This window comes from Ambystoma mexicanum, chromosome 3q, assembly GCF_040938575.1.
Source record: "Ambystoma mexicanum isolate Mex_15411 chromosome 3q, UKY_AmexF1_1, whole genome shotgun sequence".
NCBI lineage: Eukaryota > Metazoa > Chordata > Amphibia > Caudata > Ambystomatidae > Ambystoma > Ambystoma mexicanum.
This window is the reverse complement of record NC_090926.1, coordinates 1134455229-1134467559: the sequence shown is the minus strand read 5'-3', so window position 1 is coordinate 1134467559 and position 12331 is coordinate 1134455229. Positions and strand designations below refer to the sequence as shown.

At 49.0% G+C, this 12331-nt stretch overlaps 1 protein-coding gene across 3 annotated transcripts in view; it reads right to left on the bottom strand.

Annotated features, from left to right (window-relative positions):
- The window catches only part of LOC138447680 (adhesion G protein-coupled receptor E1-like), a 908650-nt gene that overhangs the window by 663027 nt on the left and 233292 nt on the right, over positions 1–12331 (bottom strand). For all 3 annotated transcript variants that reach the window (XM_069603943.1, XM_069603945.1, XM_069603944.1), the window contains one exon: positions 7979–8299. In XM_069603943.1, coding sequence (XP_069460044.1) covers positions 7979–8299 — 321 coding nt within the window. The remainder of the gene's footprint in view (positions 1–7978; positions 8300–12331) is intronic.

The window sequence follows — 12331 nt, the reverse complement described above, 5'->3', positions numbered from 1 at the left end:
CCCGTCTGCAACGAATCCATCTGAATCAGCGGTTACATGAATATCCTGGAGCTTGGAACCTGAACACTTGCTCCCCAATGCCTCTACACTGTCCGGACCGTGTTTGGGCCGAAACCAGAGCTTTTTCGCTGCTTAGCTGCCAGCTGGGGCCTCCTGGGCCGCGTGATCCCTCGGCGGCCCATCCCCCCTCACCCTCGGAGACCCGCTTTACTGCTGTAGCCGGCCGCCCGGCTCCTTCAGCTGCCTGTGGGGGGCACGGCCGCCTGGGGCGCCGCGGTCCCCCCTCCTCCGCCCTCCCGCCCTGGACTCTACTATTCAGCACGGCTGGGCGCGGCTGCCCTCCGCGCCCCCGCTCTCTCTGGAGGGGGTGCGCCTGGTTGCGCCGACCTTCGGCGCGGCTTCCCTGGCCTGCCCGCTCCTGCTCTTGGGCGGTGGTGTTGGCACCGGCCCCCCGGCGGGCCAATTCTCTCCGCAATATCGCGGGGGCTGCCGGAGCGGCCCCCCGCAGCCACAACATCCCGCAATTCCTGCCTTTTTATTTAGTTACCGCTGCAAGTTACTTGGTGTACTCCACCGTCAATCATCTAAGTCGGGCACACGGCAGCAGCTTCCCCCACTGCAGTTGCAACGCTGAGTTTGGCTTGTTTTGTTAACTGGTTGCTCCCCTGTTGGGTGTGGGGGCTCGGCCTGCCCCGTTGGGCTTGGCACGGAAGCCATGAGACTTTGGGTGGGTTCTTGGGCACTGCTGTGTTGGGGAAGGCAGTGAGGGAGGGGGGATGTTCAGTTGGGGAATGTTTTAACAAAAATGGTGAGACTGTGGTAGCTTCTGGTATGACATATCTGGCCACTGTATTAGGGGCCGGCACTTGTTCGACAAGCTATGACACAACCCCCTTAAAGCCCTACCGAATGGCCATTAGGCTAATGTCTTGTAATATCAGAGGGCTCAGCAATTTCACAAAGTCGCATAGGATCACGGCTTATGTCCAGAGACACAGGGTCAAAATACTTCTCTTACAAGAAACCCGCGCCCTCGCACATCTCTCGGCCTCTCTTGCTCCGGCAGTGGGCCTCAACAAATACTACACGGTGTTCTCCTCACAGTCCAGAGAAGTCCTCACCTTGATTCACAAGTCCGTGGAGTTCTCCCTTCGCACCAGCCATATTGATGCCCGGGGTAGATATGTGATTCTCCACTGTTTCCATGCTAATACAGAGTGCCTCCTGGTTAACACGTATGCCCCATGCATCGATGCACCCGATTTGTTCGACCACATCCTTGACATCCTCCTAGGTTATGTGGGGATTCCCCTTATTTCGGGGGGGGGGGGCATGAATCTCATCCTGGACTCTGACTTGGACAGATCTGGTGTTGCACCAAGAACACTGTCCAGAGCCGCTCGCTGTCTCCAGGTGCATATGCTCTCTGCCGGTCTGGTAGACGCCTGGAGAGAACTCCACCCAATGTCGAAAGAGTTTACATTCTACTCCTCTGTCCACGAAAGCCACTCCAGGATAGACCTTTTCCTTCTCTCCACAGGGCTCATGGGCAAAACACTTACCACACAGATTCTGCAGCGCACGCTATCTGATCACGCCCCGATCACATTGGACATTGCCCTGCACCCGGCCCTCCCCCAGCACTCTAACTGGCGGATTAAGTCAGATGCACTGCATGATGTTGTCTTCAGAGCTGACATCCTAGCAGACGTCACCTTGTTTTTTGATAGTAATAAACGGCACGACACAACTGATGGGGTGAGATGGGAGGCCTTTAAGGTTTACATCAGGGGCATGTGTATCTCCAGGGAGGCTGGAGTCCTTAAAGATACTAGAATTCCATGCGCCGCTCTGAGTCCAGACTTGGGGAATTAGAGCGCGAGTATGCAACCAACCCCTCTCCACCCAAGCTTGCACAGATAATAACCGAACTAGATGCGTTCAAGTCCTTTGCCCGCAGTCAGATCAGATACCTTGCCCGGCCCACTGCGGCCCGAAAGTATGGTGAAGGAGAGAGGCCGGGCCGGACCCTTGCCTGCCTCGCCCGGCCCGAGGGCGGTAGAGCTCGAATTGACAGTATCATAGACAATGGCGGAGTACGACATTGGTCTGACCGGCCCATTCTCGAGACCTTTGCAGACTTCTATGCAACCCTCTACGCCCAGCAACCTGAGCACAGCCCGCAGGATCTGGACGACCTCCTAGACCGCATCCCAATGTCCCTTATATCTCTAGCCACCAAAGAACAATTAGATGTTCCCTTCACCCTTGACGAAATCACTGCTGTTATTGCGGCCCTCCCCAAGGGTAAAGCCCCCAGTCCGGACGGCCTGACCGCCGAGTTTTATCAGGAACATGTGGCCCTCCTTGCTCCACGCCTCCACAAGGTTTGGGAGGAGTCGCTGCGTCTTGCTACCCTCCCCCAGTTCCTGCGTGAGGCTGTCATCACCGTGCTCCCCAAGCCGGGTAATCCTCTGGATGAATGTGGCTCCTATAGACCTCTGATACTTATTAATACCGATACCAAAATCTTTGCCAAAATCATCGCAAATAGGTTCCTCCCCATCATGAAATACCTGATCCACCCAGACCAAAGTGGTTTTGTCCCGGCCCATTCCACTGCCTTAAACATTCGGCGACTATTTAACGTCATCTCTAGAATAGACCCCCAAGCCAACGCGGTGGCCGTGACGTTGGATGCCCAAAAAGCGTTCGACATGGTCTTGTGGCAGTATCTGTGGGCGGTGCTCGAGAGGATGGGGATTGGCCCATACATGTTGTCTTGCATCAAACTCCTATACACTAGCCCTGTGGCCAGGGTTCTAGTTAACTCTCAACTGTCGGCTCCCTTCTCCCTCCACAGGGGGACGCGACAGGGGTGCCCGTTTTCTCCCTTGCTGTTTGCCATGGCCATTGAGCCCATGGCGGATAGTGTACGAAACAACCACGTGCGCAAAGGGATTCATCTGCGGGATACCCCCGAAATTATATCACTGTACGCTGATGCAGTGCTTCTATACATTAGAGACCCCTCAGTCCACCTCGACCCTATCATGCGTGAAATTATCAAAATTGGCACATTTTCGGGCTTCACTATAAATTACACTAAATCAGAAATCCTACCCCTTACGCCCGCAACGCCCCAACCTGCATGCAAATTTCCTCTCAAATGGGCACCCGGGGGCATCAAATACCTAGGGGTCCAGGTATCCCTCTCAAAAGCCTCCTTATTGTCTGATAACTATGAGGCTGATGCGCAATATACCGGCGCCAGGATGGAAAGATGGTGTAACCTCCCCCTCTCACTATCAGGGAGACTGTCCCTAATAAAAATGATCATAGTTCCGAAACTGCTTTACATATTCGCTAACGTTCCACTCTGGCCCCGGAAGCAGTACTTTGCAGACCTGCATGCGGGATGCGCCATTTTCTATGGCATTCTGGTGCTGTGCGCAGAAAGTGGCAGCATATGACCCTTCTGTATGAGAGGTGTGGATTCAGTGCACCGGATCTCACCCAGTACTGGATAGCCACTCAGGCCCAGCATGCTACATACTGGTACCATCACCAGGAGCCCCCCCAGCATGTTAAGCTTGAAAATCCTGGCGACCGAGGATTTGAATGTCATGTCCTTGATCCTTTTTCACTCGTACCGCTCAGAAGCCCCTGCTGACCCAGTGGCCTCCACTATATGGGCGTGGCAGCAGATTCTGAAGCCTGGTTCTGGCTCCCCCCCGTACTACAAATGGCTTCCCCTCTGGTCGTTCCCTGGCCTCACCCCCACACAAGATAAGCTCCTCATGCGTCACTGGTTGGACCTGGGATACAGATAATTCTCCGACCTGTCGCCTGACGGGAAATTCATCACCCCAGATACGTGGAAGCCAGGGCACTCCAAGTCCTCCCTGGAGTTGCTACAATACTTTCGACTTAGGGCGGCGGTCCAAGACATGTAGCCTTCATATCCGGACGAACCCCCTGAGTCCCCTATCCCCTGAGGTCTGCTACATCTCCAATTCCGCATTGTATCCTCCCTTTATAAAATGTTGATGGCACGAGCTATAGAATCCCCCCGCACTGTTCGGGATTACTGGAGCAGGGATCTGGGATTAGACATCACGGATGGTATGTGGACCAAAATGTGCATGCATACACGCAAGGTTTCTCTTAATTCTAGAGCTAAATGTGTTCAATACAAGCTACTCAATCGCCTGTACTACACTCCCCATGCGATTGGGAAATTTGCCCGGGATCAATCCCACCCCTGTCAAAGATGCAGATCCGACGATGCGGACCACGCTCATATGTTCTGGTCTTGTGGGGCACTGGCACCGTTCCGAAATGCGGTGCTTGAGACCCTCTCCGAAATAGTGGGATTCTGTGTTGACCCTGACCCCCTGTCTCTTTCTTTGGGCTCTGGGAGGGAGCTGAGGTGAAACGGGAGGCTATATTTCTGAATGTGGTGGCGATTGTGGCCAAGAAATGCATTCTGCAATGCTGGAAGCGCAGATCCCCTTTCCCTAGAAATGTGGCTGAAAGCCCTCACCTGGACGCAATCTTGTGAAAAAGTCTACATTAACATGTTGCCCAGTAATGCTCGTCCTAAAAACATATGGAGTTTTGTAGCTACTTGAACCACAAAGTGGACCTGGAGCTTTTGTCATCTCCCCCTTGTCCTGATCGGGGGTCAGATCGTACTACATGATGTATGCCTCTATTGCATTTGACCTCTGCTAAGATTATATGCGACCCTCTGTAGAATGTGTGCTTTTCATTCATGATTTAAATGCGAACTGTGTGTTTTGGCTTGTTGTAACTTGTGATGTGTTAGCTGCTACTTCTTGCCAATAAAGAAAAAAAGTTAAAAAAAGTGTTTCAAGGCGCTATGAGGCAAGGAATGGGGAACAGAGGGACGACAGACAACAATCCTATTAGGCCAGGTGTCATTCAAATCGTGCAAGTGCATGGGAAGGTGAAGGAGGAAAGTGCAGAGGGGGAGGTGGGAGGGGACAGTGCAGTCCATAGATAAAGTAAAAGTACGGCCAGCATGTGGCAAGTGCAATGGTAAGTGCAGGCAACAGGTGTCAAGTGCTGGTAGTGGGACTGTAGGGATACAGAAAATAGTCCCAAGTGCTGGGATTGCCAGGAAGGCAGCGCCGGAGTGCGACTGGCGTGGAAGGGGTTTTGGGCCCGAGGTCAGAGGGTGGCCAGGTAACCAGTGCAGTTTCAGTGTCAGCCAGGAAGTCACTGCATTCTCCACACAGGCACACACCCAACCACAACATTCAAACATAAACTATCATATTCCTAATCATTAACCCACCACTCACTGACCCATACATCTTCTCTAGCATGCACTCACACTGCATTCTCCACACAGACACAAACTCATCCAGAACATTGAAACACACTATCTCATTCATACTCATTCAGCCACCAGTCACTCACCCATACACCTTATCTTAAATACACTCTCACTGCATTCTCTACAAAGGCACACACCCACTCACCCAGAGCATTCAAATACACACTATCACTTTCATTCACCCACCACTCAGTGACCCATAGCACATACATAGATCTGGCACACACCTCACAAATGCAAAATACACATCACAGCAACAAACATAAAAGCAAACTTACTGTTTTTCTAGCTTTGGTCCGTCACTCCAGGCCACCCTGGCTTCCCTGGCCTGCTCACAAACAGGAACGAGGAAGTCAGAGGAGAAGGGATTGGAGCTGAACGTGGCATGAGACTGTCACTTCTTCTTGTGTCTTAATCCCCGGCAAAGCCTTCACTCTGATATGCCAAGGATTACCAGACTTGGGGTGGTGGGAAACCCCTGCATCGCAAGGACTGCGGCGCCCCACGCTACTCCAGTTCCCAGGTGCTTCCTTTTAAAAAAATAATATACACGGGTAGCAAGGGAAACCTCAGGGGTAGAAATGGAGACAACACAGGTCTTGGCTGCGACTACTGGCGACCCCCAAATGACATCCCTACTCTCTCCCCTTCTCTTGCATCCTCTCTCTCTCTCATCGTGCCTCTCTGCCCCTTTCTACGTGAATGAGAGTCACGTAAACAGGTGTGTGTGTGTGTTCTAAAGCAACCCCAGCAGTAACTGAGGGCAACACGATCAGATGAAACCCATATCTTAAGTAAAGCAAAAGAGCAGTTTTTCTCAAAAGGAGCTATATAAAAAGGCATTTATTTAATTCATCCCTTCTCTCTCTGTACTCTTGTTCTCTCAAATCTCTCTGTCTCACTCTCTCTTTCTCTTTGTATGGGGAGAGTCACTAATCAGGCTCTGCTTTGCTAGAGCCACAGCAGCTGTTGCTGACTGCTGCGTGACCAAAGAAATGAACACATTGTATGGGTGGAGGTGACAGCTTTTGTGCTGTCCTTGTAATTGGATATTTTATACTCATTACTGCTAATGATCACTTTCAAGTATATATTATATTCATGATATGGTTACCTTCATCTCAGTGACCAAAACACATTATGAAGACCTAGAATAGCCATAAGAAATAGTTTTCCTGTAGGTTATCATTTCAAGATGGACAGTATGGTACACTTCTATTGTATTCATTAGAATGACCCCTATAATCAAAAGGGAAGGGGGCAAATAAGAACAAAAGGGTTTCCAATGATCTTTGCATACAAATCAAGAACATTCAGATCCATAATACTGACACCAGACCTTTATATTTGATAAAAGGGTTCTGTGCTTGAAACACATAATTAACTATGATGATCCCGGCTCCTAGTTCATTTTTCACAACTCTCATTCTTTGCATTTAAATGTTTGTAGCATTGAAGCATATCTTCTTTTTCAGTCAGCCTTCTGGATAAGGATGGGGGGTGAAATGACTTCAGAATGAGTCACTGCACTGGGGTCCATGGTCCTTTCTGAAAAATTGGGCCTCATGCCATTCTGGCAATCTAGTTTACCAATACTGCCAGAGCAGGGGTGCTGTAGCAGTGGTGCTAGCCCCCAAGCTTGGGGGATGTGGGGAAATTACCAAAGACACTAATTCTGCCTGTGGAAAATCCTCCAAGTAGTGGCAACATAAGTGGTGGCATGACATTACTGCAACTTTTCCATTGCATTGTCAAACTGTAACAAGGCACAATGTTTACTTCCAGGTCCTCCAGTGACTTACGATTCCAGCAATTCATCATGGTCCACTGCCAAGATTAACCTTCTTTACTTAAGGAAAATCTACCCCCACCTCACCCATCATTTGGCCAAAAGCCTACTCCCCACCCGTGTGCTTAGAAAATACGACTACTGCCCAAGCCCACGCCTTGGCCTCCCCTCTATTTGTTCCACCCTCAGATTGGTTCCCACACTCTCTACAACCTCACCAACTCTAATCACTGACACCAAGATGGATGATTATCCATGCAAAACTGCTCTCCCCGGCCTCTATCCACCATCCTATTTCTTCTCCTTCCCTCTTATGCCCCTTACCACTGGAATGCCCTCACAGCTAACATTAAAGCAATACCTAGATAGAACCTATTCAAAACTAGACTTGAACTGTACCTGTTAGGAGGCAACCCAGCTTAGGGCAGAATGAAAAGAAAGTGGCAGTAGACAGTGATGAAAGCACCAAAGAGAGCTGTGATGATGAGGACTGAAAAGAGATTAAAGTTGTGGACACTGGTGCGGGTGTTGGAGACATGATTGACAGTCATTTCGAATAAGAAAAAATGCCTGCTGCTGAATTCAGGTTAGAGGCAGCTACAGATTCTGCTAGTCTCCTTGTAAGAAGCATTGCAGCTGAACACTATGTGTTGTTGGATTTAAAGAGTCAGAAAGGAGAGAGACAGGCCAATGTACAGCAGTTATTTGGTGCCAGTAGAGGGCATTTTGCAGTTGTGTAGAGCAGTATTAGATGCTAACAATGTAGCAAAATAGACCGCAAAGCAACATTCTAGGGTTTTCATTGAAGGAAAAACACTGGGTACCTGTGCAAATGACTCCAGCCTCTTCTCCTTGACCACAGTTATGACTCTTCCACCCTCTGTGTTGACAGTCCCACAGGTAGGATTCATTTCCTCTGCAAGCCACATCATCCAGGATGATACTTCCGTTACCCTGGCCGAAATAAGCCGAGCCATGAGCATTCGTGGCGATTCCACAGTTTAGTTGCCTGCACACGACACCTGCATTAACCAGGTTCCAGCCATCATCACAAACTGTTCCCCAAGAGCCTGCATAGAAGATCTCAACTCGGCCTGTACACCTTCCATATCCACCAGCGAGGCGCAATTCTAAGTCTTCTTTAACTGTTCAGGATGTAAAAAAGGTGATATAAGGTCAGTGAACAAAGCAAAGTTCTACCAATGCAAGGCTGAGCATATAATGTCAGCGTGTAGATTCAAATCTCTACTTAATATTTTGCATAATCCTACTGAGTTGAGTTTCAATATGAAAATCAATGTTAAAACAAATATAACTTTTTGTGCATATGGTAGTATTTTAAGCCATGTATCAAAAATCTACAAAGAGGTTGCAAGTAGGCTCAGCCTATTGTGGTGAAAAAACAATAACTTGTGGAGCAAGGCACCATTGCTTCTGATTACTGTAGACATGTATTATAATGAAGACTTCCAAAGCGCATAGCGCAGGAAGTCTTGATTCTATTAAATAAACAGAGGCGAGCATTATGCTTTATCTTCTTTAATCCTGCTTAACAACAGCTTTTCAAATCTTCATTTTTCATTATTTATTTATTTTTTTAAAGTTCCCAACTGGCATGAAATAAAGAAACAACCAAATACATTGAAATAACAGAGGTGCATCAACCACATTTCCCATGTGTCTCTGGACCCCCTGGTAGTCCTAGCCTCCATTCTATCCTCCAAGGAGCTGTACTCCTCTGGAATAAGTGTCCCCTTTGTCTAGGTGCCTTCCTCTTCTTTGCCCGTTTTCGAACTCTAACTTTAATAACAGTCTATTAACAGTCTCATAATTGAACTTGCTGTCTTCACTATCCTGTACAGTTCCTAGATCCTCACTGTTGATCTGCCAGCTGGTTACTCTAGAGGATTCTTCTGGTCCTCCCCTATGTGGAAAGAGATCACAAATGTAAGGGGGAGGGAGATGAATTTGCTGTAAATCACATCGTAAATATACATTTAGCACTCCTAATTTCTGATGCAATATTCCACTCAGTTAAAACCTCTGCATAATTCCTTTGCTGTCAAGATGTGTAAGTTCTTACTGCCCACCAAATTCCTTTTGGGAGGGATAATGCTCGCATCCGTGTCTTTAATAGAATCAAGACTTCCTGCGCTATGCGCTTTGGCAGTCTTCATTCTATGACAAGACCGTAGGCGAGCATTGTGCATGTTCGAAGCTTTGTACTAATGCTGCTGCAATATTGTCTACTGGCTTGAAGTAGAAAGTCCTGAAGACAGAATCACTGGACCAGTCTGCTGCCTTCATGATCTCTTGCAGTGGAACTCCTGCTGCAAAAGCTCCATAAGTCATTGCTCCTCTGGTCGAGTGAGCTCCGAACATAGAAATGTCTATATCTGCCTTGTCCATTACCTCCTTGACGCATCATGAAATGGTAGCTGGGGCAACTGCCTCATATGGTTTTCTGCGCGCTATCAATAGTTACGTCACATTTCTAGGCCTTACATCCGCTGTTGCTGCCTCATACGCTTTTATGAATTGCGCTACGCAGAGCTTGCTATTGTCGAGAAAGTAGGGATAGGTAATAATCCTGGAGTTGGTCTTAGTACGCTGCGCTAGATTAAACGCTACTCCCTCCGGATAGAAAATCTTCCTATCGATTTCCAGCGCTCTGATGTCTGACACTCTCCTACAGGATACCAGACATAGCAGCGTAGCTAGCTTTCCTGAGAGCTGAATCTTCGATAATAGGTAATTTGTGGGCCATTGTTCAAATAAGTAGAGTATATTTTTAACGTCCCATAGGGATGAGTACCTTGGCTTTGGCGGCTTGCTGACTTTTATCCCTTTTAACAGTCTAGTTACTGCTGGATGCTCTCCTACCGGCACTCCATCTACTAAATCGTGCCCCGCTGATATAGCTGACCTGTACACTCCTACAGTTCTGAAGGCCCTCCCTCCGGAGGTCAGAGATGCTAAAAAATTAACTACCTGCACTATAGGAGCTGAAATGGGAGAAAGACTCGTCTCACTGCACCATAAATCCCAGGCTTGCCATGCAGAATTATAGCTCCTGATAGTGGAGGGGGCCCATGACACCTTGATAAGCTCTGTAGCTTCCTCTGAAAGCCCCGGCAAGCACCATCTGCGCCTGAAATTCTGCAGGCTAAGAGGGTTAGCGTCTGGTTCTGAATCAGCGGGTGAGGAGTTCCTGTCGGATCTAATAACAGATCATGCCTGTGATAAATCCTCTGGGGGAAATCTGTGGAAAGTTCCATCAGAACTGGAAACCGTGCTTGCGATCTCCATTCCGGTGTCACTATGACCACTTCCGCTCTGTCTCCACGCACCTTGGCTAGTGCCCTCGCCAGCATCGCAAATGGGGGAAATGCGTAATGTGTGTAACCCCCCCAGTGGTGCAGGAAAGCGTCTGTGCCTATCGCTCCCGGTCCAGTCTCCAGCTGAAGTAACTGGTTAGTTGTGCATTCAGTCTGGAGGCGAAGATATCTGTATGCATGGGACCCCATCTTTGTTGTAACTTGACGAAGACTGAACCATGTAGAGCCCAGTAGCTGGAATCTACTAAGTATCGGGAGTTCCAGTCTGCCACTGTGTTTTTCACTCCCGGAAGATATTCTGCTCTGACTTCTATCTCCCTCTCTAAACAGGAGTGCCAGAAATCCTTGGCTAGTTCTGCCAGCAGTCTGGATTTCGTGCCCCCTAGTTTGTTGATATACCTTACGGCCGAAATGTTGTCCATCCTCAGAAGGATGCAACATCTTGCTCTGTCTTTCATGAAAGCTCTGACTGCAAAAGAACCTGCTAGTAGTTCCAGGAAGTTGATGTGCAGGGTTAACTCTTCCTGGGACCATTTTCCTCCTGTTTCCGTGCTTCCGCACCTGGTCCCCATCCTGATCTGCTGGCGTCGAATTCTATGGTGAGCTCTGGAAGGTCTCTGAATATGGCGCGGCCGTTCCAGGCTTCCATATTGTGAAGCCACCATCTGAGATCTGTCCTGCTGTCCTCGTCCAACGGTACTATCCGATGGTATCTCCAGCCCTTCTGTAAATACTTGATCTAGAGCTTCTGTAGGGCTTGATAATGTAAGGGACCGGCAAAGGTCGCCTGGATGGAGGCTGCGAGCAGCCCAGCTATCCTTGCTAGATTCCAAAGCGATATAACCGTTTTCCTCAGAGCTGTTCTCAGGTCCTTCTTTATCGCTCGTATCTTGGTGGACGGGAGCTCCACTGTGGCCTTCTTGGTGTCTATAGTGAAGCCCAAGAATTCTATTCTTCTGGATGGACTCAGTACTGATTTCTCAGTGCTGACCAGAAATCCTAATCCTGCTATGAGAGATGTTGCATATTGTACCTGGCTCTGTAATCTCTCCCTGTCTTCTGCCATGAGTAGGATGTCGTCTAGGTAGATGATCATCCGAATACCTTGGTTCCGAAGGGCTGTCGCTAGTGGCCTCTAAAGTTTTGTAAAGGCCCAGTGGGCTGAGGCTAGTCCGAAAGGAAGAGTTTTGAACTGCCAGATCTCTCTCTCCCCCTTGAACTGCAAGTAGGTTTGGAACTGCAGAGCTATGGGTATTGTGAGATAGGCGTCCTTCAAGTCTAGACACGCAAGCCAATCGTTCTTTCTGAGGAGGTCTGCGAAGAGATGGATTCCCTCCATCTTGAAATGTCTGTATATGAGCCAGCTGTTTAGCTCTTTCAGGTTGATAACCGGTCGTACCTTTCCCTTTCGGTGGACAAGGAATATGTTGCTGAGGAAACCCGTACAGTGGGGTTGGGCTCTCTCTATGGCTTGTTTGCGCGCTGGGTCGCAAATCTCTGCATCTAGAAGCCTCCTTTCTGCTAAGGGAATCTGCATGCGATGCGGGGAAGCTCGCTGCTTTGGCTCTGCCATGAAATCTAGGTGAAATCCCTGGGCAGTCTGCAGTACCAAAGCGTCTGATGAAAGATTGCGCCAATTGTGCATGAACAGCAGGGTTCTCCAGCCGACTGGGGGGTATATAAGTGACTTTTCTCTCACCTGTGGGATTGTTTTGCCTGTTGTATCCTCTGCCTCGGTGTCCCCTGAATCCTCTACCTCTATTGGGAAAGATGGAGTCTTGTTGCCGGGATTCCCAGTATTGGGCTCTCTGGCCCTGAGGACTTCTGTTGGCTCTGTAG